Raw genomic sequence first — 26109 nt, 5'->3', positions numbered from 1 at the left:
CCTCTGTCTTACCTACCTACCCCTGCTGCAGCAGCAGGTGCACAGCAGAAACAGGACATTCTCACTTCTCACATGCACCAGAACACTACCAATGATTCCTCCATGCAAGATGCTGGGTGACGAAGAGCGGAGTGGCTCGCCGAGAGCCAACGGCTTACCGCCGAGACGTGGCGTTGCGAGCAGCTCATGCAATGTTACCCAACCAGAGTTGAGGGCGGTGTAGGCAGCCTCTTAGAACACATGCATATTGGTGTGTATGTATATGTATGTACGGATTACATAAATACCTACCATCATAACTGCGGAATGACTGCCTACTGCCTACCTATAATTATATGACGCCTTGAGAAGTGCTGACTGATCAACGCTACCAATCCTACCCTCTTGGCATGGATTCCGCTCTAATTATGAGGTGTGCCATCCGGAAGAAAATTAGGTGCATTGTATGTATTGTATGTACATACAGTACGGTCGTATGTATGTATGTACATTCATACAAACTGGTGCTTACTGCGTGCATCACCTTATACAGTATGAGCTCGCAGTTGGGATCGCTAGGTTAGGGGCGACGGCCGAGCCTTCAAGGATGGATCGCATGCGATGAGACGTAGCTGCTGCAGCCCGCGTGCCAATCAACTCCGGAGATACCAACCCAAGAGAAGTTACCGTAGGTTTATTGAGCCCATTTTTTGAGAGGCCCCGAGATCGCACGCAGGCCGAGATTCGGTGCCCCAAAAACACCTCCAATATCGCTTGCAACCCCTGGAGATAACCCCTCACCACGCGTACGCGATGCCACCCTGGTTATGGCAACAGAGACCAACTCACATGATACCACACGATACGGTCATGGCAACCTTCATACTCCAGTTGATCATCGAGTCGGGGTTTTCAGGAGACGACTGGATAAATATTTGGGTCTTCCGTAGAAACCAGCCTTCGGAACGGAGCTGATTCTGTAGGAAAGGAACCACTCGCACACACAAGCACATAATTACACAGTCACAAGCACACCATGAATTCCGCCTCCTCTTCCTCTTCTTGCGCAAATAGTAGTAGTGCCTAACAGGTTCGCGTCCAAAACCGCCAACCCACCAGCCCGCCAACCTGCCCCTCCCCCCTTCTCGCTCAGTTTTTTTTTTTATTATTTTTTTAAAAAAAAACATCACACGTCGCGCAAGAGGAAGCCGCCGTTCTGGAGGGTCTGGAAGACGCGGTCCGGGTCGTACTTGGCCGCGACGGCCTTGAGGCGGGCAACGTTGGCGGGGCCGTACGAGGCGAGCGGGTTCTGGTCGCGCGAGGCGTCGTTGAGGTAGAGGTAGTCGACGGCGAGGCCGCGCTGGGCGCCCAGGCGCGCCCACGCCTCGGTCGTCTCGATCGCCGCGCTGCGCACCGCCGCGTCGTCGGCCGCCTCGTTCCAGTCCATCAGGGTCGTCCAGCCTGCGAAGAAAAAGAGGAGGAGGAGGAGACCGGGTGAGTTGTCGTGTAATTAATTACTTTATTGAGGGGATTCCAAAGGAAAAAAAGATCACCCCGATGTACATGGCAAATAGGGGGGAGGAGGGAACCAAGGGGAAAAAAAAAAGGGGGGGAATAGATTAGGTACTCACATTGGAAGTCCTCGAGCGGCATCCCGAGCGGGTTCCCGCCCTTCTTGATACCTTGCTGCACCAGGTTCTTGGAGAAGGTCTGGATCGTAAAGGTCTGGTTCGCCCCCGTGGCCTCCTTCACCTTGGTGGCCCGCTCAAGCCAGATGTTGTACACGTCCGTGTAGAGCTGAGCGTCAATCTTGGAGGAGGCGGCTCGGTAGTCGTGGCTGGGCAGAGGGACCGTGTCAGACAATATGAGTGAATCCAATTGGAAGGGCCCACTGGTTTCTGGTGCATGACATGAGGTACAGAGAGACAGAGAGACAGAGACACACACAGAGAGAGAGAGAGGGAGTAACGTACCGCGAAGCAGTGTTGGGCTGAGTTCCTGCCGAGATTTGCGAGAACTGGAGGACGGTCATATTGGTCGGCGGCAATATGACGCTGAGGGGCGTCAGCTTGTCAAAGGGGCTGAAGGCCTGGGGCCTGCTCGCTGCAGGCTCCGTGTACAGGAGGGCCACGAGGACGATGTCGAGCGACACGACGACGCTGACGGTGGCCTTGATGTCGGGCGTGGTACTCTTTTGGAAAGCGGCGTACGCCTCGAACACCTCGGGCACCTGCGCCGGAGAGAAGGCGAGGCCCTCGACCCAAACCTCGTGTACGGGAATGGTATACAGCTCGAAGGAGGTGACAATGCCTGCAGGATACGGTAAGCTTCCCGTAGGAGAAGGAGAGGGAGAAAGAGGGGGGGTGATAGAGTACGTACCAAAATTGGGACCCCCTCCCTTCAGGGCCCAGAACAAGTCGGAGTTCTTGCAAGCCGATGCCTTCACGATCGAGCCGTCGGCAAGGACCACCTGCAGAAGAGAGAAAAAGACAGAGACGGACGGACCGAGTCAGCAAACCGCATCATCAGCCACGGCCGGTACTTGCAACAAACTCATTATGCAGGTTGTCTCTCTCTCTCTCTTCTTTTTTTCCCTGGGTATTTCTCTCCGCACATAGAGAGGTAGGTACATGGATGCAGGTAAGGTACATACCTCGAAAGATTTTACGTTATCAGCCGCCAGGCCGAACTGGGGCGAGAAGTGAAAATAGCCGCCTGTACAACGAGCCAAGCACCACAGACGGGAAGGAAAATCAATAAATCAGCATGTGACCCCGGTTAAAACAAAAAAAAACTTGCTGCCTTTAAGGTACCCTGGCGGCATCCTCGAGCGTGTGGTTTGGTTTGGTTTGGTTTTTTTTTCTTTTTCCGTTTGTGTTATTATTACTCACCACCAAGAATAAGCCCACCGACGCCGACGGTGGGGTTACGGCCGCCAATGACGGTGACCTTGTGAGGGTCGAGGGCCTCGATGACGGCGCCCCAGCGCTGGCCGGGCCCGACGGTGACGGTCGCGGCGCGGGGGCCGACCGCGATCCCGTCGAGGCGCCGCAGGTCGATGAGGATGCCCGGGGAGGCGACGCTCGAGTGGCCCGGGTTGGGCGAGTGGCCGCCGCTGCGGACCGCGAAGGGGACGCCGAAGAAGCGCGCCGTCCGCAGCGTCGTCGCCACCCCTTGGGCCGAGTCCGGGAGCACCGCGCACGCGGGTGTCTGCCACGTTGTTGCCGACCTGTTGTTTTGCTCACGCGCCCCTCGCGGTGCCACGAGCGGACAGCGGTTAGTTTGATTCTCGCATTGCTGTTTGTTTCGGTTTTTGTGTAATACACTTGGTGATATTTTTAGTCCTTTTTATGGCGGTCTCATGTCTCTCTCCCTTCCCCCTGCTTGCCCCTGCTTGGTACTTTGCTTCAGTCCTCTTTGGACGGGTTACGCTAGAGTACAGCGAAAAGGGGGCAATGTGATTGGGGGGCAACCGAGAGAGAAGTTGTGTGTCTTGGAACAAATGGGGTACCGGTATGCAGCGTAAAGGGGTTTCAGAAAGAGGAGGGGGAGAGAGGGGATTCGAAAATTACCAGGTCGCATTCACTTCAGTCTCATTGTCTGCGCTAACAACCTTTCCCGACCCGAGAGCAGTCTGAAGAACGCGACAAGCGGCGGAAAGACCTGTAGTCGTAGCGGGAGTGGTCGTCGTGGTCGTGGTCGTGGTCGTGGCCGTGGTGGTGGTGCTGCTGTTGCTGCTGCTCTTCTGACCCGAATGGGCGCGAGCTTCGAGAAACGAGACCAGTTCGGCATCTTTCTGAAGCTCTGCCGTCAGCTCGGCGGCCTGCTGGCCAGGCAGCTGCAGTGAGTCGATAAACTCGGCCAGGCTCCTCTCGGGGGTTGCCATGGCTGGATGTGCTCCGAAGAATAGCAGGACGGCGGCAGCAGAGATCGGCCGAGCCAAGGCGGAAACTGCAACGTTGTGTCTGTCGTGCGCCTGCGTGGGGGCAGAGGGGCAGGAGGCCGCGAGCAGAGCCCCCAGGACCGAGGGGAGCAGCATCCCGTTCCTCGTACTGCTTGAAATACTCGCTCGTACGGTCGTACGGTTCGTGTGGCGCGGCGGGCGGGCTCATTGGGCGGGCGACCGAAATCCCCCGAGACAACGCGGCCACTGCAGTTCGGCCAACGGGATATCCAACTCCTCTGCGCTTCAGCGGTTCAGAGAGTCGCACAGCGTGAGTTAATATTAGCGGGTTACGTTGGGAATTTTGCTCGTGCATCCGTCCCCCTTTTGTTGGTCCCCAGTTTGTTGGTCCCCAGGACTTCTTGCCGCAGGGTACTAATTTAGATGGGAAGAAAGCCCAGAACCCTGGGGAAAGAACGGCCGCTGCTCGCCAGCATTTATAATCGTCTTCAAAGCAATACGCTACTGCCAATAATATATAGTGTACAAAAAGCTAGTCAGCGCTCCGCAAGTGTAAAAAATACACGCGAAGAGAGGTTTAGGGGTTTGGCAATCTCCCTTGAGTTCGGCCATGCCGATGCTCTCGTCTGCCCGTTCTCTAATATACCATATTCCAACAGAAGGTTCCTGCTTGCAGGCCAAGTACTGTGTAGGGATTAGCTACTGCGGGCCGTTCACCAAGACGGAAAGTTTGGCACTGGGTCATCTGCACTGTCAGCATTGGCTCAAGCCCGGACAGGCGCTGCGCCAATAGTTGTTGCAGGCTTGATAACAGTGCATCGTGGCACCTGCCCTACCATCGATTGGCTGTTTTTTCCCCTATCCAGGTCCTTCCCCCCCCCCCCCCCCCCCCGGGGCATCGCAGCAGGACAGGCTGAGACCAGCGCCGCACAATCACACCCTCCAACCCGCAACCCGGATGTCTCGGCGCGCGATTACGAAGAGCAGGCGGATGATCACTCTCGCTTGCTGCAGTTGACAATTTTACCTACCTGATTGACTTTAGGTATTGGGCTGCATTACTACCTACCCAAGAAGGTGCTCTACTGTATGTATGTACTGTACATACATACATACATACATGCCTCGCTATCTTACTTCAGTACCGTACATACCTACCTGACACAGGTGCCTACTCTGAATGTGTAAGCAGATACCTTCCTTGTGCATACATACGTCGTACGTATGTATGTATGTATATACGTTCGTTGCGTGTTACCCACCCTCTCTGGAAGGTGTTCGGAGATGGGGAAGAATCCGGAGAGCACCGGCCTCTCGCCTGTCTCATACCCGCACCCTGTTTCACCGTCGCGAAGAGGTATTGCTGCGGCACAGCTTCGCCTCTTCAGAAACCCGCTCCTCGGCTAGCATCCCGTGAGCTGATTTTTCTCTCTGGAGAAAGAGGAGGACGTGGAGGAGGAGAACGGAGGAGGACGGCATCAGAAGATGCAGCCCAGGCGCACAGCTGAGAGAGCCCCCAAACTTTGGCCTTTATTATTGACGCCCACCCGCCCCAGGGGTGCGCGCCGGCTCGCCAACCCCGGCGTCTCCCTCAAGCCACTTTTTCGCTAGTGGATCTCGGATCGCCCGGGAACCTCGATAGCGCTATTATTCGACCAAACAGCTTGTTTAGTTGGTTTTGTCGTTTGTCTAGGTTCGTTTTCGACGGCCAACATGGTCAACGGGACGGCGTCCAACGACCCCTTAGCAGGCCTCATCCCCCCGCCGTCAGAGCTCAACGATGCGCACAAGGTATACGGCGTCGCCGCCGGCTGCATCGTCATGTGCATCGCAGCCAGCGGCATGGTTCTGTGGCGCCTTTACCTCCGCGTAGCCGCTCGCAAGTTCGGGCTAGACGACTACGCTACAGCCTTTGCGCTGGTACGTATTACTCGCGCTGATGCCAACCAGCAGAGACAAGAAAAGATAAGGAAAGAGAAAACGAGAAAAAAAAGTAAAAATGATTAGAAAAAAAGAAGAGAAGGAAAAAGAAATAAAAGTTAATATAAAAGCTCAGTTCTGATATCCAAACTCACACGTTTGTTAATTATGTACAGTTGTGCTACCTCACCTGGTCCGGTTTGGCCATCTACATCAACCTCCATGCCGGGGTCGGGAAACCGCTCTGGGAGTTGACGCTGGGTGAGATCCAGCTCTGGTATAAGGTGAGAGCGAGCGAGCGAGCGAGAGAGAGAGAGAAAGAGACTGAAACCAGCCCAAAAAGCTGCTGACACTACGGGGTCCAGGGCATTGTGGCCTGCAACTTCCTCTACCCGGTCATGTCAACCTCGATCCGGGCCTCGCTCTTGATCTTTTACCGGCGCCTCTTTGTCAACCCGGCCACGAGCCTCGTCTACGCCTGGACAATTAACATCCTCCTGGCGCTGCAGCTCGTCTACCTGGTCGTCTTCTGCTCCATCCCCGTGCTCGTCTGCCGCAAGACGTCCGACGCCGCCGACCCCTTCACCAGCGCCATGTACTGCGACGCCTGGGTCTACATCGACGAGACCATCGCCCTCTACTCGGTGAGCCTGGCCTTCGACTTGGCCCTGCTCACCCTGCCCGTCTTTCCCATCGCGTCGCTGCGCATGCCCGCCAAGAAGCGCGCCGGCGTCCTGCTGCTCTTCCTCCTCGGTTTCACGTAAGTCAGCCTGCCAGATTAACAATGTTCTCATGAGCAAAAAAAAAAAAAAGAAAAAGGAAAAGGAAAAGGAAAAGAAAAAAATGAGAAAACGTGAAACTGACTGTGCATTCCGGACCAGCGCGAGCGCCGCGGCCGCGTGGAAGTTGGGCATGTACACGTGGGAGCTGAATCGTCTATACGATATCGACCCAAGGTGTAAGTTGTTGTATTGTCCATTCTGTACAGGCCGAGAAGATATGATCCTTTTTGGCCTCTGTTTGAATTTTGATTCTGGTCTCTGAAATATGTCGTCTAATTAACTCGTTCATTTTTACAGGGTACAACTACCAGATGAGCCGCCTTGTGCCTCCTCAGTTCGACTCGTACGGGGTCACGTTCTGGGTCCCCTCCATGCTGGAGCCGACGCTGGCCATGATATGCGCCTCGCTGCCCGGGCTGCGGCCGGCTCTGGGCCGTATCTACGAGGTGCTCTCGTCGGCGCTGGGTTCGACCTTTGGCCGCAGCCGAGAGCAACACAACGGCGCCAAGATCCAACTTGGAGACTCGGATCAGCCCATGTACGACTGGGCCACCCACACCATCGGCGGCAGCACACAGAAGCTCCGCGGTGGCAACAGCAGCGGGACGGCATCCAGGGACGGCGCGCCATCCAAGATCTCACACAGCGAGCTGAGCTCGACCGGGGCGGGGCCCGACGACGAGGAGAGGGGCCCATACCACCTGGAGAACGGAGTGATTACGAGGCATTATAGGACAGCAGTATGACACTCAAGAGATTAAAAAGGGGGGAAATGAAATAATGAAAGAAACGAGACGGATCTGGGAGCGCCGTGTTTGTTCTTCCAACGCGTTGATCGCGTCCATCATGAATCTCTAGGTCATGAAATAATATCTAGATCATGAGATTGAGATGACCCAGGTGATTGTACTAATATTAATTAGTAGCAAGTTTCTTGTGCTAATTAATCACGAGTTATCTCTTGTGAGGTCAGCGTTTCAAACAAACTGGCAGATCTGCCTACTAATTTTTTGCCCTCTGTTTCCCAGGGCAGGATTGTCTTACTTTTGTGATTTTTATTAGAACAACCACTACTACACTGTAACCCACCCATATCAGAGAAACTAAAACCTGCAAATTAGCCCCTCTTGCTGCTCTCTAAGTGGGCTGCGCGTAGTAAGCCACTCCTGGCGCTTAATTCTGCGTCACATGCATGGCACGCCGCTATTCTAGTGTGTAACACCGTGAAGCGATATTGCGGTGAATGATATTGGGCGGCGCAGCACGGGTAAAGCAGCCGTCGGTCCCGGTGTTTACTGCTGTCGATACAACCCGTCGATACAACCCATAACAACTCGGCCCGCCGGATCTTCCCTGCACTGTACCTTAAACTCACCCGCACGGCGCCACACTTTGCTGCACGTCTGGATGGCGAGCCACCGACCGGAAATCGCGTCCACACACAAACTAGGCATGCACGACGATTCCGCACAGCCCACGACCTGGAACCTATAGCTGTAGCCCACACACCGCGCCACGTTGCTGCCTGGACTCGGAGTTGCCCCTCTCCCCCCCCCTGCCCGTCACCTCTCCCCTCCTCCCTCCTTCTTCGGGAGCCCAACACTGCCCTACTCAGGCACGCCAACTCCGTACCAGAGTTATGTTTTGGTGCCGGTGGCACACGGCCACTGGAGGTCTTAGGGTCTCCGAGTCCGCCTCGCGGGACCTTTTTCTGGAGCATTCGTTGGCGTTGCCCGTGTGCTGCGCAGCGAGCACATATATAGGGTAAACGGAGTTGGGGACTGAAGAGTGGAGGGGTCTCCCATGGCGAAAAGAAGGTAGTTGGACTCTGAGAGAGCTCAAAAGGTATATTATACATAACCTTAGCTTATTACTTAATATCCTCCCTCATTCGACCTAAAGCAGCCACACAGAAACTCCCCCACATCAGACCTCGTGCGGGCAGCCGCCATGACATCGGTGGCGTCCTTGCTTTGGGTTTGGGCCATTCTCACGGCCATCCCGTTTGTCGCAGCCAGCACACCATCTCCGGCAGATGAGGTGGCCCTGGTGGCTGCCACGTGCGAGGGACTACAACGCGTCTTGGGGGAAGTTATTACACTTCCCACTGATGCAGGCTATCAAGAGCTCTCCACTGAGAATTGGTAAGCCGAACCACCCAATCTTCTTTATTTCTACTTGAGACCCCGCAAAATGAGGAACCTCACCGAGGATATGGGAACCTATCGGGTGTGAGTGCGGGGGTTGCCCGCGGACTCGGGACGGAGTTTTGTTTCTGGAGAAAGAGGCGGCAGATTAGGATAATTAATACAAAAAGGGGGTGAAAACAAACACACACACACACACAAACACACACACACACACACACACACAAAAATCAACCCAGGTCCCAAAAGAGATTCTCACGCAGATAAAGTTCAGGTCTCAAACCTCGTGGCAGAAGCCGTCCTGCGTCGCGTCTCCCCGCTCGGCGTCTGAGGTCCAAAGCATCGTCGCGACGCTCGGCCGCAAAAATGTCCCCTTCGCGGTGCGCTCGGGGGGGCATTCTCCCGCCCCCTTCGACGCCAACATCAATACGGGCGTGCTGATCTCCCTGGGCAAGCTCAACCATATCTCGTACGACAAGGAGCGGCAGACGGCCGGCATCGGTCCGGGCGCCCGCTGGGGTGAGGTGTACGCCACCCTCGATCCGTTCAACGTCACCGTCGTCGGCGGAAGAGTCGGTGATGTTGGCGTCGGCGGTCTCGTCCTCGGAGGTTTGTCCCCTCCGTCTATTCAGGCCCGGAGACAACTCACCACGAGACTGACTCCATCCTTCTACTCTGCGTTTCACTTCTCCAGGTGGACTCTCCTACCTGTCCAATCTCTATGGTCTGGCGTGTGATAATGTGCTGGAGTACAAGGTAAATATCGGACCACCTACCTCCCTATTATTTGTTTACCTCCCTTGCCGGTGACTGTGCTGGGATGCACGCTGTCCCCTAGGGCACATTAGTTAGCATATTAGTGCTACGGAGTGCTCACAGCAAGCGCAATGATTATTGTTAGGTCGTCTTGGCCAACGGCACTTTGGTCACGGCAAGCTCCACGTCGCATCCCGACTTGTTCTGGGCGCTAAAAGGAGGAGCAAACAACTTTGGTACGTCGTTCCTCCGACGGAGACCCCCCCCCCCAACCAACCAACTTTTGCATGCCTGTGTGTTCTGTGCGCTCACATCCTGCTCTTATCTGGCCTATCTACCTAGGCATCGTCACCCAATTCACCGTTGCCACCTACCCCATCAAGGAGGCCTGGGGCGGCCTTCGCACATATTCCATCGAGCAGATGCCGCAGGTGCTGGATGCGCTGCATCAGTACCAGACCGCCGAGGACAAGGACCCGTACGCCAACCTGTTTATCAGCATCCCCATCACCAACGCAACCGACTACGGCATCCTCGTCACCTTTGTCTACCTCAAGCCGGTCGAGGAACCGCCCGCATACGCCGCGTTTTACAACCTCACGCCAACTGCTGACGCGACCGCGCTCACCACGCTCAACGATCTCATGACCAACTTCCTCCAGCCCGAGTTTCCCAGGTGTGTCGTCATCTTCTTCTCCCCATCTCACATCTCCCTCCCCTTTCCCATTCCCGCTCCGCCGGCTCAATGCGCGGCAGCACCAGGGTTGCCTTAATTACCTAGCGCGGACGACAAGAGCTAACGCGATGCAATTCCGCCCAGATACAACTGGTATACCACATCCTTCCGGCCCACCCCTTCCACCTACTCGGGCATCAGCAACCTGCTCTTGACGGCGCCCGAGGTCGGCAAGATCCAGGCCCTGACGGGCGGCACGCTGGTGGCCAGCTTCCAGCCCATCGACGCGAGCGTCGGCGCGCTCTCCTCCCCTTCCTCGTCGTCCACCACCCCTAACCAGCCACCACCATCATCATCATCATCATCATCATCATACGCGGGCAGGCAACCGCAGGGGGATTGGGCAGGGAACGCGCTGGGGCTGCGGGCGGTGCCGCAGACGTGGCTGGCGCTGCAGCTGCTGTGGTGGGAGGCGGGCGACGACGGGGCGGTGGAGGCGGCGGCGCGGTCGCTGCACGGCCGCGTCGCCCGCCTCTCGCGCGCCGAGGGGTCCTTCCTCGACTACGTCTTCATGAACGACGCCTCGTGGCGCCAGCCCGTCATCGCCGGCTACGGGCCCGCCAGCCTCCGCCGCCTCCGCCAGGTCGCCCGCCGCTACGACCCGGACCGCGTCTTTGTCCGCCTGCTGAGGGGCGGGCAGAAGGTTCCCTGGGAGGAGGAGTGACTGATGGAAAGAAGATGGGAAGGAAAGAAGGGGGGGGTTGTTAAAAATAAAGGAAAGAAGAAAAAGAGCTGGAAGGTTGCGGGGAGAAAAGAGGGTAAATAATTAATGGTTTGTATTCTTGATAATTGTATTGTTTACATCCATGTTTTTGTTTTGAGTGGGTGTGCGCGCTCAGAGAACCTAAGGTAAATTATCGTGCCCACGGCTCAATCATGACTGCTTAGAATACCTGCATACCATCGTATCAAGTAAATGGTATTACCTTACCTTGGCCAGCTACTGCCGCTCGACTTGATGTCAGATGTTCCAGTGAGTAATAAGATAAGTTAAGGTATCTAAGGTAATTAGGCAGAGATTCCTATACTTGCTTGGATCATCTAGGTTTGATACTCCATAGGTACCTGCGACACCCCCGAGATCTTTAACCCCTCATTCCCGCTTTCTTTTGACCCTCCCAACGCACCTCTCGTATTCGTGTCCTGTTAGGCATGGTTCCGGGGTTTTCCCACCAGCTTCGCTAGCTGCTCTCCGGCCATCTTGTGTAAAGTACTTGTCCAAGAGAATAACCACCTTACATCAACAGCAAATAACAGGTAATCGGAGCTGAGTCAACATAGACACTGTCAACATGGCCAAGTTGCTTCGAGTCCTTCTTCTCTCAAGGTCCTTTTTCTCTTAATTATAGCTCCTCTAATCGCTCCTCTAGCGATGGCCGAAGGCAACTTCTTTGTTCTATTATTCTGTCCCACTGCGTGTTCTCGACCAAGGCCAAACAGTTTGAATGAGGAGTTTTTGTCTGAGGAAAGTACATGTGAATATCATGTTTAGATTCGACGTCAGAGGCCGGCGTCAAGGATACGTACCTAGGCACTGGTCGTCCTCTGTATCTTCCGGAACGCTCTCGAGTAGCCATCTTGACAGTTCCCGTCTGTTCACGGCCATTTGCAAGGCCCACTGATGCGGAGGCAGAAGCCTGGTTGTTGCCCCGACAGCAAAGGCGGAGAGAACCCACGGAGGACCGTAAGATGGCTGGGGGAAAGCGGAACATGCCTAAGACTGCCTACCTCCCTACCTGATGTTTGCCAACAATGTTAAAGGACGGAACAAGAAGGACTGGTCTATTACAGCCGACATTTGGCCCCTTGTCAAACAGATGGTGTCTCGAGCCAAGCAGTTGGAGCCAATTGGGATCCAATTGAGGAGGAACAATCGTACAGTTTCCCCGTGCCCACTAAGAACGGTCACCTACCTAGGTACTGACTCTCTCAACACCTCTGCCCTAGTTCTTGCTGGGATAGGAAAGTGTTGTCCAACACTCACGAATACCAGCTCTGATTAAGTTATGCTCACACAGGGCCGATAGAACATGCTATTCTCAGCCAAAGATATACAACTCTGAAACAGAAAGCTGTTGTTCTGTGCCAGGCGGTTCTCCAATTGGGTGTGTCTTGTGTTGCGCAGATGGGGCAACGGAAAGGAACGATGCTAGGGAAAGAGAACGACGCAGAGCAGAGGAAAGGAGGGTAGGAAATGAGTATATTTCTCTCATGAATTTCAACGTCTTGATGAGGTCTTCTCAATTATAACAATGACTTGGTTTAGCCATTGTTTGATGCTTCAGGGGTCGATGTAGTTATAAGCAGGCGGGTAATTAATACCTCATGCGTGTAATCGATGCAAAGAAGTTCATCCATCTCGTAGTCGTAGTTGGCGGACCCTGACACGTCTATAAAGCAGAAACATCATGGAAAGACAGCTGTAAGTGCAAATCTGCGAGTTACTCGAGAACACATGGACTCGAGTTTCTCGCCATCCGGTGCGTCCTCTGCAAAATGCATGTTCGTGCTATTGAGGAGTCCGCGCGAGAACTAATTATGCCCGTGGCCGCATGGACATCAGGGTGGACTCAGGTTACTCCTTAATAATTGCGCTGATTGTATCTGAGGCAGAATCGACGAAGCCATACCTCTAGAAACGCTCGAGCTTCCCGCAGAGTTGAGGAAGAGGTTGATTAAGCCAGGCGGAGAAGAGATCAATTTCAGTGGGGTTAGGGTTGCCTGTTGGAGAAATGCGAAATCCGGGCGGCTGGGAATGGCGCGCTTCGAGCAGTAAGAACGCCGTATTTTACGCTGTAAGGGACCCCCTTTCCGCACAATGACGCGCTGGCTCGGTGGGCCTGAACACGCCAAAACGCGCCCAGAAAGATCGAAGGAGGCTCCGACGACAAAATCGCGTCCTGCAACAGGTCCAGCCACGGTCACGGTCCCGCAGACACGACCACGACCTGCAGCTCTTAAATATCAAAATCCCCACAACCCCGGCACACTTTGGCCCCGGCCACCTCTCCCAATTCCAAAATCGATATCCGACCGAATTTGCTTGTTTCTGTTCTCGTCCTCTCGTCTGCCTTTATTCCCGAAAGCGCTCGTTTTTCTGTTTCTTGCTTCTCGGCCCAGACCTGACTTACACGTGGAACGCGGTATCAGACAAGTGGGGGGTGGATAAGAAGAGGTTCGCATGCGTGCGACGCGTTTTGTCGTGAAGCACCCTCAATCCGAGTTTCGGCACACATTTCTCAGAGTGTTCCCGACCAGTTCTTCAGCATTCCTTAACCACTGCAAACTGTCATGACCACTGCTTGACCAGGGGGTGCCTACAAATATGGATTCTTCCCCGTCGTCGTCCAAAGCCCCGGAGCCCACGCTGCCTACCGCGGCCGGCGTCAAGCGCTCTGCTCCTTCACTCCTCCCGGCGTTCGAGCCGCTGTCTTCCTCGCCAGGGCTGCCGCGACCCTCGAAGCGGCACGCGAGCTCCAATGCCTTTCTCAAATACCCCACGCCCGCCCCGACCTCGAGCACCGGCATCCTCTCATCGAGTCCTCCGAGGCTCGGTTCTCGTCCGGCCCCGAGGCGGACGCAGTCGACAGTATCCGAACGCGCCCCGCTGACCAGTGTCCCGTCGGTGGAGCTGAACGAGAACGGCGAGACACTTCTGATGGGCCGCTCCAGCAGCTCGTCTCACTACCAGCTCTCTGCCAACCGCCTCATCAGCCGAGTCCACGTCAAGGCTCGTTACATCGCGGCGACCAACCCGCTGGAGCCCAACAAGATCGAGATCGTCTGCACCGGGTGGAACGGGCTGAAGCTGCACTGCCAGGGGCAGACGTGGGAGCTGGCCAAGGGCGACTCGTTCACGTCGGAAACGGAGGGCGCCGAGATCATGATCGACGTCCAGGACGCGAGGGTGATGGTGCGGTGGCCGCGTCGGGATAAGGACCAGGACGCGCTGGGCCATCTGAGCGACTCGACCTGGGACGAATCGCCGCGTCCGCGGGTTGCGAGGGCAGGGTCGGAGCTGCAGGGCAGCCCGCTGAGGAAGACGACGCGTCTGGCCAGCCCGGAGTCGCCCACGCCGGCTAACGTGTCGACGTCGAACGCGAGCCTCGACAGCCTGGTGCCCCGCGGAACCGAGCAGGACGATGCCCCGGTGGAGATCTACGAGGATGCCAGCGCCGACGAGAAGTCCCCCAAGCCCCAGAAGGCCGCCACCGGCGCCAGCTTCGCGACCCAGGCGGCAGAGAGCTTCTCGAGCGACCTGAGCGACCCGCAGTCAGACGCGGAGAACGAGCCGAACGAGGAGAACGACCCGATTGTTCACTCGTTCGGTCCATTCGCCAGCAATGTGTCCGGCCGTCTCGCGTCCTTCTCGACCGCGACCCCGAGAGTCAAGCCTCCCGTCTCCCGCAATCCTCTGGCCGACGTCCTCGAGTCCTCACCCCTTCCGCCGCCCTCCCCGCTCAAGCCAGCAGACGCAAACTCCTCGGCGGCGGCAGCATCAAGCATTCCCTCGGCACCCACCCCGGAGGCTCTCACCGGCCTGAGCGCCGAGGAGGTCTCCACCATAACCAACCACATGATCAACCAGCTGGCCTTCTCGCGGCTCTCGTCAACGCCGCTCTCGACCATCTTGAACAACCTGCCGGCGGCGGAGCGCAAGATGGTCAACAAGGAGCAGCTGCGCATCATTATCGAGTCGACACCCTGCGTGGGCATCATCCGGCGGCAAGGGAAGGACGCGGCAGGCAAGCCGCTCGAGAGCGAGTACTATTACACGCCGGAGCTGGACACCGACGAGCAGCGGAGGCTAGCGGTGACGGACGGGCTGCGCAAGCCGAGCTTGCGGAATTGTCGGAAGCAACACAAGGTGAGCTTTTCCCCCGCCCCGGTCCCTTCCTTCCCCTTTCCCCTCTACCCCTCCCCTCCATTTCGTTTTTTTTTTTCCTTAGCGGATATGCGACTTGAAGATGAGTGGCTAAACTCGCCATCGTCCTGAAGCAATATTATTGGAAGCGCCCAAAGACGCCCTAATCAGCCAGCCGTTCGAGCCCGTTTTTGCCGGAGTGGGCCAGGCGTGTCACACGTCTGTATGAAGTGCCGCCATCCCCCGCTTATATCTCAGTAACGCCGCGTGTGAAGAGAAGATTGCTTTCGCTTGTGCCTGGGAGGATCCTCCAGATACCCCATGTCTCTCACTGTCACACTTGCTGGAAACTCTTTCTAGCACCCCTCCATCTGTATCCCCCTTAACTGTTTGCTTCGGGAAGAGTTGCATAGTGCCTGGCGTAATTTTGTAGGTGGACGGTGGTTGCTTTGGGCGTTCGCTGCCATGTCCGGGGTGTTTTTGCTGAAGGCAAGGTTTGTTAGCGGAGGCAAAGGGGTAGGCCCACGGAATAGGGCAAGGAAGGAAAGGACAAAAGAAGCAGGCGCCTGTGCTTGGAAGGTTGGAGTGGTGCTGCGCAGGGACTTTTGAGGCACCTTGATGCCGACGTGTCGATGTAGTTATGTATGTACATATTTAAAGGCAAGAAATGACAAGATTTAGGCACCTCTGCTGCTATTCATGAGCTCGCCCCCAGTGACCAGCCAATGAGTCATCGGACGCAGCGCCGTGAAGACAAGAGGACGAGTCTGGTGGAAAGTGATCAAAAAAAAGACTGACTACTGCCTGTTGAGAGACTGTGGCTGAAGCCATGGGATCTCTGGTCGGCTGCGGGGGTCCGAACTGGGGCTTGCCCACCATTCTGCCCCACCTGCCGCTTCTAGTAAGTGACCAGGGTCCCTGCCTAAAATTGTTATCTGCGATAAGCGGAAAAATGAGTTTTCCGGATAAGCCCAAAATTTCTTGGGATTGAGGGCAGAGAAAACAAAGAGGCAAGCAATCGCGGCCGGACATTGCGACGAGCACCCAGATCACCAAGGTCAAGATCAGCCAACAATGTCGAATTCCACGGCCGTCACGAAGGCCTCTGATGCCTCGGTCCCTGTTGACCCCGAGCAGACCCTGAAGGCCTGCAAAGCGCTTGTTTCCCACATCAGGAAGACGGCCGCTGCACCGCGGAGCGACGGCAAGCAGAACCTGCTTGCTGACGAGGAATCAACAATTGCTGAGACACCCATCTGGCTCACTCTCACGACGAAGAAGCATATCCATGATTCTCACCGTATGTAAATTGAGCGCTCTGTACCTACCTACTACATGCGCAGCCCGATCTATTGCGCCGGCATCGTCAAACCCCGGACTTGCCCCGCTGCTGCCATTGCCCACGAAACTTGCACAACCGGCATTGGGGCTGTTCGCTGACATATCTTCTCAGGCCTCCAACCAGGAAAAATCATCCTTCCCAATCCCCTCAACACCAATGAAGAACTGAGCGTCTGCTTAATAACGGCCGACCCCCAGCGGTGGTATAAGAACGCGGTCGCGGACGAGTTTCCGGAGGACCTGCAGGCCAAGATCGGCCGGGTTATCGACATTAGCCATCTGCGGGCCAAGTTCAAGGCGTACGAGGCGCAGCGCAAGCTCTTCAGCGAGCATGATGTCTTCCTCGCCGACGACCGCATCATCAACCGCCTACCCAAGGCGCTCGGCAAGAGCTTCTACAAGACAACTACAAAACGGCCCATTCCGGTCGTTCTGATGGCGCAGCGGCCCAAAGTCGACGGGAAGCGGGTACCGGCGCCCAAGGGAAAGAAGCAGAAGCGCGACCCGGCGGAGAACGTCAATGCCCGGCCGGTCCCCGAGATTGTTGCCGAGGTCTGGAGAGCCATTGGCGCCGCGCTGGTCCACCTCAGCCCGTCTACCAACACGGCCATCAAGGTCGGGTACGCCAGCTGGGAGCCCGAGAAACTTGCGGCCAACATCAACACCGTGGTGCGGGAGCTGGTGGAGCGATTCGTTCCGCAGAAGTGGCAGAACGTGCGCAATTTTTACGTCAAGGGCCCCGAGACGGCCGCCCTTCCCATCTACCAGACGGATGAACTCTGGCTGGACGAGTCCAAGGTCGTCCCCGAGGGACAACAACCCCCCAGCGCGCTTCCGGGAAGGAAGCAGAAGGCGATCGCCGAGAAGCCCAACATCGGCAAGAAGCGCAAGTCCCTTGACGGAGAGTCCGAGCCGGCTCAGCTGGAAGCGCCGAAGGAGGAGAAGGAGGAGAAGGAGGAGCGGCCAAAGAAGAAGGCGAAGAAGGCGCTGCCGGAAAGCAATGACGAGAGGCTCGACAAGGAGATTGCGGAGAGGAAAGCCAAGCTGAAGAAGCAGAAGAAGGCTGCGGCGAGCAAGGCCGATATCTGAGGACATCAGGTTGGACTTTTGGGGGCAGAATTGCGGCCGTCGGAATTAAACGGCTTCGCTCGGCTTTGCATCGTCGTTTGGAGTTTGGAGTCCGGCAAGAGGAAAAAGGCGGGCTAATGGTTGTTGAGACACAATTCGTGGGCCTAGAGGCTGTTAGATCGGTCGTCGAGTTTTTTAGGTCTGATGTTGTTTCATCGATTCAAATGGTTCAGTCGCATTTTCCTGGTATGTGCTAATTAATTGTGACGAAATTTTATGTATGTAGTGTACACGTACAGTCTCCGTCCGGATGTCGGGTCTCGGTCAACTCGCCGGAGTTAAGCCCAGCCGGTTCCGAGACGAGACGACGGCCCCGGGCTCCAGCCGGATTCGCCAGGCTCCGGGCATTTGTTGCAATGCACATTTTGCCGTCTCTCTTGCTCTTCCGTGCTACCCCCGGTTAAACGGAGCAGGTACCGGGCCCCGAGATCGGGCGACGTACATGACATGGCACCTGTTCTGATCCCGGTTCGCGGCATCTTCGCGAAAGCACATTCGATCATGTTCCTGTCGGTCTTATTGCGGCTCTGTCCACTCATGGTGCCAAGGTGGACATTGGAGGCGGCAGAGGTAGGATCCGCACAATTTGCGGAGGCGGGGCACGCTGCAGGCAGGTGGGGGCCGCGACCGATCGGGTACCATCATCCCACCATCCGGTGCGCAAGTGTATAGTGTTCGCTTCGCACAAAATACCACGGAACAGTCAGATTCTTCCGCCGTCTCGAATTAGCCGCACCTCACAAACGTCGGGACGCTGGGTCTGGGTGTGTACTTGGACTTGGAGAGTGCCTCGACTTGACCTGTTGTTATGCACGCCGGGGGAAGGCGCGATTCGAGTGTTGAAAAGACCAAATAAGGGAAGATCCAGGAAGCCAGAACAACTGCCGAAAGGCAGGCCAACGCATTCCTTACCGGCCCCGCATCCCCCAAGTCGCCACTTTTGCTCCAACTTCCTTCGTGCACAACTCGAACGGGAAAGGTGCCTCTGGCTACGACACCACGCAAGACGCAAGTGACAAGGCTGCATATGCAAACCCAGTTCACCGGTTTACCGCGCGCCTTCTCATTCGGGAATCCGGCCCCGCTTCCCAGCTATGAAGTGCGAGACTCTCGCAAACCGTCGAAACGATCAAGTCGAGACTCTTCTGATCCCGTTTATCATCGACGCAAGTCCTGCATGGCAAACGCAAAAATTGTGCTCTCTTGCCGCGTCATTAGCCTGAACCACCAACCGTGGCCTTTGCCCTCCCATTCAGCATTCAGCAATGGATTGGGAGTCTGACCAACAGACCCGGGCGGCGGCTGTGCTGTATGTACTGTGTGCATAGAGTGGAATATACATAGTGTAAAGGTACTGTACATACACACACATACATATTTGCACCACGTAGTGGGACTCACACGGTAGTGGATGTAGGTACGTAACGTACATACATCTGTGTCTCACCACGGACAGCACTCAGCAGTGGAGATGCTTGGTGAGCTGGATCAGTTTCAGAAGTCGTACAAGGCCATGAGACGGGACGCGGCTCCACGAGAAGGAAACTCCACCCCATTCCTTCCCTAGCTTGGTGTTTCCCCTCATGGGGCCGCGCGCGCGCCGGCTCTGCTTCCCAGGGTATCCAGCCGCCTCGCACATCATTTCTGATGTCCGACACCCCCCAAGGCGTTGGTTGGATCCGCTTAGACTTGTGGCTGCATGCTGGCGTCCTTTTGTCCACCACTGACCAGGTCAGAGCGGGACAAGGTTGGCGTTCACGTCTGGGATATCGAACCCAAACATGTCCGCGAAGCGATCGGCAGATGGGCTCTTGCTATGCTTCTCGGCTCGCGGCCTCCAATAAACCCCGTAGCAGCTAACAAGCGCTCTAGAGTCGTCGCATTCATCGTCTTGCTCCCATATCAAAATCCTCAACATTTTATAGCCTCCCCCCGAGGGACTTGACTGACAATCCTTTAGCAACTTCAACAGTTGCGCATGCGATTCGTCAACTCTCCCTCACCAAACCTTTTCTCTCAACTCGCGTCGAGCAAGACCAAGACCGCCGCCCCATCAAGGTTCAACACCTGTGCTGCCGTTCAGCCCGCTACCGTCGACACCCCACCGCCATGGGCGTGATCAACCACAATGCGGACGCTCCGCGTCCCGAGACCCTCGTAACTGCCACCCTCGCCTTCCTCGAGAAACACTGGCCCGTCCTCCTCGTCGGCGGCCTGGTGATCCGCGCCCTGTACAAGCGCTACGCCTCACCGCTGCGTAAGTATCCGGGCCCCTTCCTGGCCTCCTTCAGCCGACTGTGGAAGGTGTTGTCGACGGCGTCCGGGCACACACACCTGGACCACATCGCGCTGCACCGGCGGTACGGCCCGGTGGTGCGGATCGCGCCGGGCGAGGTGTCGGTCTCGTCCCCGGAGGCGGCGCGGACTCTGCTGAGCGCCGGTCGCCGCTTCTTCAAGACGCCCTTCTACGGCGTCTTCCCGCCGCCCGAGAACCCGGACATCTTCACCGAGACGCGCGAGGACGTGCACGCCACCAAGAAGCGCGTCGCCAATGTGCCCTACAGCATGGCCGCCATGCAGCAGCTGAGCCCCTTCATCGACGACACCGTCGAGCTGCTGGTGCGCAAGATTGACGAGTTCATCGACAAGAACCCCCGCGGCGTCTTCAACCTCGGTGACTACCTCCACTACTTCGCCTTCGACGTGCTCGGCGAGGTCGCCTTCAGTAGGAGCTTCGGCTTCCTCGAGCAAGGGAAGGACGTGGATGGGGCCATCAAGACCATCGACAACTCGCAGTGGTACAATGGGGTCGTCGGCCAGGTGCCCGAGCTGGACCACTTCCTGCGGCGGAACCCGCTGTGGCAGTTCGTGCCCTGGCTGAGCACCAAGAATGCCCTCATCACCCGAATGGCCCTTGAGGAGATGGCGAGGCGCCAGCCGTTCGACAAAGACAACGGAGGCCTTTTGAGAACCGGCGATGGCCGCCAGGACCTGATGGCCAGTCTCATCCAGGGGCACCTCAAGGATCCCGAGAAGTTTGGTGAAGGAGATGTCTTTGCCGTCGCCCACGGTGCGATGTAAGCCTCTTGATATTTTTTTTCTCTTCTTTCTGTCTTTCCTCAACCACACCTTCTCCTTCCTCCCCCCCCCCCCCCCGGGTCTTTTTTTTCTTTAACTCTCTACTCCTTCTCACTTTCTTTCTTTTATTGATTTGTTCCTTTGGTGTCATTGTCAACAACGACCACTAACATTCTCCCCTCCCCCCCCCCCCCCCCCCCCAAAACAAGCTTCGCCGGCTCCGACTCGACGGCCTCCACCATGCAGTCTTTTTTCTGGCACATCCTCGATGCCAAACCGGTGTATCAGGGTATCGTACGCGAGCTCGAGGAGGCCGTCAAGGAGGGAGTCATCCCCGCCGAGGGCAACCTCACCTGGAACCAGGCGCAGAAGCTGCCCTACCTGCAGGCCTGTCTTAAGGAGGCCATGCGCGTCCGTCCGGCTGTCGGGCTCAACATCACTCGGCTCGTGCCGCCCGAGGGCGCCGAGCTGGACGGCCACTTCTTCCCGGGCGGTACGACCGTTGCCTGCAACGGCTGGGTGTTGCACCGGGATAAGGAGATCTTCGGGCAGGATGCGGACGACTTCCGGCCCGAGCGGTGGCTGGAAGACGAGGAGAGGGCAAAGAAGATGGAGCGGTACATGTTCCAGGTAGGTTGACGACCTCACGGGCGTCACCGACCCACACAACTCTTTCTTCATATCCCATGTTAGGGTTCGGTTCTGACGCGCTGGGTTACCTTAGTTTGGCGGCGGGAGTCACTTGTGCATCGGCCGCAACCTGGCGCTCCTCGAGATCAACAAGGTCGTGCCGAGGCTGCTGCGCGACTTCCGGATCGAATTGGCGCACCCGGGCCGGCCCCTCAAGGTCCACGCGTCCTTCTTCGTGGTCCAGTCCGGCCTGGAGGTATACATTAGCAGGAAAGCATGACGGATGATAGGATCTTGGCCGATGTGCTGCGAAAGACGTGAACCTCAAGACGACATGGCATAGGTTTAATTATTGCCTGTGTGCATGTCAGTCAACTCACAAGCGCCTCGCAAAGTGTGCTGATTACTTGTAAGGTAATGACTGCAATCGTTTTTCAATCATGTCCATATTTTATGATGAAGGGAAGCAAACTATGTCCTTGGTTCAGCGGAATGGAATAGGGGGAAGTGTTGGGGTGAAGGGAGGGGGGGGGGTTGCTTTCTAAGGTCAACAGAAGGATTAATTTGCCAAACAGGAAAATTAACCTGGGGAGAAAACGAAATAAAATCAAATCAATCAATCAAACAGATTGAGTCGAGAATGAGATGGGAGATGTTAAGAGGCGAAACAACCAAAGGACCTCTCCTTTGCTGTCCAGCTCTTGAACAACCTCCTCCTTGCGGAGATATTTAGGTAATTAATTATGGCGTGTCAGAGAAGGCTCCGAGTACCGCGGTCACGGGTGCAATTTTGAAAAAATCATCGTAATTAGAGATGCTGGGCATCTGATATTAGTAGCCTCGTCGTTCCTACCACGCTTGTTTTTTTTAAGAAAAGAACACTGTCTGAGGGAGGCGATAAGTAAGTGCCCCCGGCACTTGAGAACAATCAACGCATCTTTTATCACCACTTCTGAGGCTCATACGAGAGTTCCAGGAGTGCCGCCGACGGCGCGTATACCGCTGTGGTGTCGTAGCGACTGCAGCACCTTTATGCTGTATTAGCACCGGGGATGGCCAGCATAGGTGACATCATAACTGTCCAGACGGTAACTAATTAATATGCAATTCGCCAGCTCTCAAAGAGATCTCGACCCGAACCGCTTACCCGTTTCCCGGATATGCCTGGGTTGTGCGATGGGAAGCGTGGAACTGAACGAGTCGGAGGATATTAATAGCAAACACATATCGAAATCATAATTAATACCTCGAAGCAAAAGTCGGAGCGGGTGCCAGGCAGCGTGGCAATATGTGAGTAAACAAGGCCCCGCAAAGAGCAATTTGCACGCTGCAAAGCCGCTCCTGAGTAGTCCGTTGGGACTCGTAAGCGCTCCAGCAGGCTAATGCCGAGAGTGGCGTGACTTCTGACTTTGGTTCCGGGCTGTCCTGCAGTCCAAAAAGCTTGGGTTCTTTGGGGCTTGTAATTAGAGACGGCGGGCTGGACCTCTGCAGTAAGGTTAATTACTTTTCAGCCAAACCATTGCAGTAATTCATCAGGCATGTCCTCGTGTTCAACGAGTGAAGATATTGTTATGGAATGTGGCATCCCAAGGAGCATGTTTGCTTTGCGCTTTTGATGGAATCCCAAGTTGGCCTCTCGGTATTTGGGGAAGCGATCAGCGAGCAATGTCCGAAAGAAGACTCCCAACAAAACGAGTTTTTTTTTCCGCGCATGAATGCAGTGTTTATTTACCTGCTATTGATCAGAGAGCTGCACGAACTTTCGGAGGGAGTATGTTCATTTACATGGAGGGGGGATAGCTTTGCAAGGGAAAAAAGTGAACTGAGTGATGGAGCAGGTACATTCCCAGCCTATGACGACAAGACAATCAAAAGAATGCGGAACTGCCGTTGTAAGAAAAGACCACACCAAAAAAAACTCCAGACCAAAAAAAATGACATTCCCAATACCAGGCCATGCCCCTTGCCAACTAATGCTCCGGTGGTATCAAAACATCTTCCAACAGAGATCTATTAGTGACATCCCCCAACACGCCCCAGCCACCGTTTCAGGGGCGGATGGGCGGCGGGTTTCCCTCGTTCCCGCATTTTCCCTGGGTATCTTTTTGTAATATGCTTCAACCCCAAACATCAATGCGGCCCCCCGCGCCGGCAATCCCATGACATGACCCTCCCACCCCTTTCTTCCCTCTCGACCTGCCCCTCCTTACACAGACACGTAATTATCTTGGCCGGGAGAGCTGGGCAAACATAGAGAACTTAAAAAACATTGGAGAACAAAAGACGAAGGTGAGAGAAACATCATCGACTCCTTTCGCTGACGGCCTCCTTGCTGCTCACGGGGGTCGAGTTGTCCTCGTGGGTGCGGTTGCACTTCTGGCACCGGCCGCCCGTGTCGCGCGGGTGGGGGATGGTGGCGCCCGTGACGGGGCAGATATAGACGCGTTTGCTGTAGGGCTGGTGCATCTGGAAGCACGAGGGGCACTCGCGGTCGGGCCGCGACGGCGGCTGCTCGATCCGGTACCCGGTGTTGGGGCACACAAAGACGGACTGCCAGATGATGTCGTGGTTGGCCTGGCAGCGCGCGCAGAGGCCCAGAGGGTCGTCAATCTCAGTGCCGGTCGTGGGGCAGAAGAAAGTGGACTGGATCAGGTCGTTTCGTCCTCGCCCTCCCTCTTCCCGAGGGCGGGGCGGTCGGCCGTTGAGAGGTTAATCGAGTTGGTTCAGAAGTCAAAGAGAACAGGGCTCCTTGGAGAGGGTAGGAAGGGGTCCTCGGTGGAGGTAGGGGGAGATGGGAGCGTACTTACCTGTGCCACGGATTGTTTCTGCCCCATTGTTTTGTACGTGTTCGTCTGTGGTCTGTGGTGTACTTTTTTTTTTCGATTGTCTTCGTCCAAGACGTGCGCAATCCAGAAGCTGGAGACCTGGGGCTTCTGACTTTAGAAATTAATACTATTAGTAGAACCGCGCTCCCGCGGCATGACGTTTGCCGGTTGTCGTGAAAACGGACGTTTTGTTTAGACGTCTAGCCGAAAGGGAAAGAGGGTGAACAAATATTAAGGGAACACGACCGCGGTGTGACGTCGGCTGTGGGGGGTAGCTTCGCCTTAGGGATCCCAAGCACGAACTAGCGAAGATATGGTGCAGCCGATAGATTTTCGAAATGGCGAGAAATAGGACAAGATTGCACCAGATCGCCCACCCGGAGAGTTAAGATGAGACATAACTATACCTCCGTTTTTTTTCGGGGCGGTTGCGATGAATATTCCCTACCACGTGTTATGGGGCCAACAGAACACTCACCGAGCACCGTCCAAGTCAGGGGCTGGGATTGTGCTACTTCCGCGGCCCACGGGGTGAAAACTGCCTCTCTGCTCCGGCCACTAAGATTGAGTGTGGGGTCCCATTTCAAACTTTATTTTTTTTAAAAAAAAAAGCCAATCAAACACAAGAGAAGAGAGAAAACAGAGCTGCTTAGGTAGGTACTTTTGTGCAATTCTCTCAACACATCTCGTATCTAGGCTGCCTCGACAACAATTAGATCGAACTGCGTGTCTGAGACCTGTTGGCCATGTTCAAAATTGAGAAAACGGGTTAGCAGGATCGCCAACAAGGTCAAATTCTTTCGGTTAAGTAAAGCTCCGGTGGTCCGCCGCTGCATGTCCCACATGGCTAGGTACCTTATCGTCGTGTGATCCACGCCTGTCATGCATCATTCCATGCATGCTTCGACTTGGCCTTCCACGGCCAACAAGAAGCCATTAAAAGCCATCACGGATAGGCGAGCAAGCGTGGCAGATGAGCTCGAGGATTTGGAATAGCCAGTGTAGAGGCGGTTCCGGCCCCTGACCCGATGAGAATTTCTTTTCTTGTTCATTGCCACATTACACAATAGTGTATGTAATCCGTACATTGAGTTGTCTGCTGTTTGAACTTTTTAAAAGATCCTGGTCGCCCTCGCGAGCCACGTTACTTCCGTGTATATGTATTGATGCCAACGAACGTTAGCCGGACCGCTTACTGCTGAAGCCCCACAGAGATCGACGGCCCGCGCCGGATCTTCGAGCGAGGAAAAGCCGAAGTGCTCAGAATCTTGCTAGTGCTCTGTCATCGCTGCTAGTGCATTAGTCTTGTATTCACCTCGTTGCATCTGTTAATGCAACGACGTTTCATTTTTCTCTTGACAAATATATGCAATGGAGGTACCTGAGGGACGGCAGTTGCCTGCTCACGAATTAGGAATGATGCGGCGCCAGTGAGTTGAGCATTGGGTGTGGCGCGGAAATCACCGAGCAGGGTAGCCATCTCCGGCAGGTGTCCAGGGGTCTTTAGGGGTCAGATGGTTAGCGCCTCACGCCCGGACCAAAGGAACCAATCTGGCGCTCCAACGGCTGACAGGCTTGGCAAGCCCAGAACGACCGATGCGCCCTGTGCCCTGGCTGGTGCTTTTCAAAAGTTCCATATCTCCCTTCCAAAAAAAATTATTTTGATAATCGAGCCGACCATCCACTTACTAGTGTACATGGTTTTGACGAGATTCAAGGCAAGACCTCGAGGTCGTCCTGATATCAGCTCAACAACAAGCGCCGCACCCACCATTCTTCATCCATTCATTCGGACCGAGGACATCGGGTTAAAGAAAGGCGTCCAGCAACCTATCCGGGGAGCCCAAGCCTCAAGAATTGCTCCATAACTCGCAGTTGCACTACACATATTGGCAAAGCTTGCCCATGCCTATAGTGAACTAGCAGGCAACCGACGGCCGTGCTCCCGTTTCCACCTTCTCATCATCGTGTTCCCCGTATGCACCCCCCGAAAGCCAATCGGTATTAACATGGATAATG

At 55.5% G+C, this 26109-nt stretch overlaps 7 protein-coding genes across 7 annotated transcripts; 5 read left to right on the top strand and 2 right to left on the bottom strand.

Annotated features, from left to right (window-relative positions):
* Positions 1-888: 888 nt before the first annotated feature.
* Positions 889-3961, bottom strand: MYCTH_109870 (FAD linked oxidase-like protein). Its single transcript, XM_003665981.1, has 7 exons — positions 3552-3961; positions 2871-3208; positions 2633-2694; positions 2359-2449; positions 1953-2289; positions 1611-1816; positions 889-1440 (listed from the first exon to the last, which is right to left on the bottom strand). Exons 1-7 carry the CDS (start codon positions 3863-3865, stop codon positions 1166-1168), a joined length of 1623 nt encoding a protein of 540 aa, XP_003666029.1. The 5' UTR covers positions 3866-3961; the 3' UTR covers positions 889-1165.
* A 1498-nt stretch (positions 3962-5459) lies between these two features.
* Positions 5460-7534, top strand: MYCTH_2310379 (uncharacterized protein). Its single transcript, XM_003665980.1, has 5 exons — positions 5460-5803; positions 5980-6087; positions 6169-6563; positions 6685-6761; positions 6883-7534. The coding sequence occupies exons 1-5, from the start codon at positions 5597-5599 to the stop codon at positions 7329-7331; spliced, it is 1236 nt and encodes a 411-aa protein (XP_003666028.1). The 5' UTR covers positions 5460-5596; the 3' UTR covers positions 7332-7534.
* Positions 7535-8620: 1086 nt separating this feature from the next.
* MYCTH_2140533 (uncharacterized protein) lies at positions 8621-10888 on the top strand (the record flags this gene model as incomplete). The annotated part of the gene is made up of 7 exons (XM_003665979.1): positions 8621-8645; positions 8702-8729; positions 9007-9341; positions 9427-9488; positions 9634-9724; positions 9831-10164; positions 10309-10888. 7 exons carry the CDS (start codon positions 8621-8623, stop codon positions 10886-10888), a joined length of 1455 nt encoding a protein of 484 aa, XP_003666027.1.
* A 2510-nt stretch (positions 10889-13398) lies between these two features.
* On the top strand, positions 13399-15771 carry MYCTH_2096307 (uncharacterized protein). The gene is made up of 2 exons (XM_003665978.1): positions 13399-15091; positions 15223-15771. The coding sequence occupies exons 1-2, from the start codon at positions 13550-13552 to the stop codon at positions 15253-15255; spliced, it is 1575 nt and encodes a 524-aa protein (XP_003666026.1). The 5' UTR covers positions 13399-13549; the 3' UTR covers positions 15256-15771.
* Positions 15772-16140: 369 nt separating this feature from the next.
* On the top strand, positions 16141-17732 carry MYCTH_60661 (uncharacterized protein). Its single transcript, XM_003665977.1, has 2 exons — positions 16141-16388; positions 16542-17732. Exons 1-2 carry the CDS (start codon positions 16163-16165, stop codon positions 17516-17518), a joined length of 1203 nt encoding a protein of 400 aa, XP_003666025.1. The 5' UTR covers positions 16141-16162; the 3' UTR covers positions 17519-17732.
* Positions 17733-19666: 1934 nt separating this feature from the next.
* Positions 19667-21545, top strand: MYCTH_2120753 (uncharacterized protein; the record flags this gene model as incomplete). The annotated part of the gene is made up of 3 exons (XM_003665976.1): positions 19667-20634; positions 20845-21265; positions 21360-21545. 3 exons carry the CDS (start codon positions 19667-19669, stop codon positions 21543-21545), a joined length of 1575 nt encoding a protein of 524 aa, XP_003666024.1.
* A 1879-nt stretch (positions 21546-23424) lies between these two features.
* Positions 23425-24289, bottom strand: MYCTH_2310363 (uncharacterized protein). The gene is made up of 2 exons (XM_003665975.1): positions 24073-24289; positions 23425-23908 (listed from the first exon to the last, which is right to left on the bottom strand). Exons 1-2 carry the CDS (start codon positions 24097-24099, stop codon positions 23567-23569), a joined length of 369 nt encoding a protein of 122 aa, XP_003666023.1. The 5' UTR covers positions 24100-24289; the 3' UTR covers positions 23425-23566.
* Between the last annotated feature and the right edge of the window lie 1820 nt (positions 24290-26109).

This window comes from Thermothelomyces thermophilus, chromosome 6 (genome assembly GCF_000226095.1).
Source record: "Thermothelomyces thermophilus ATCC 42464 chromosome 6, complete sequence".
Lineage (NCBI taxonomy): Eukaryota > Fungi > Ascomycota > Sordariomycetes > Sordariales > Chaetomiaceae > Thermothelomyces > Thermothelomyces thermophilus.
This window is presented reverse-complemented; position numbering and strand designations above follow the sequence as displayed.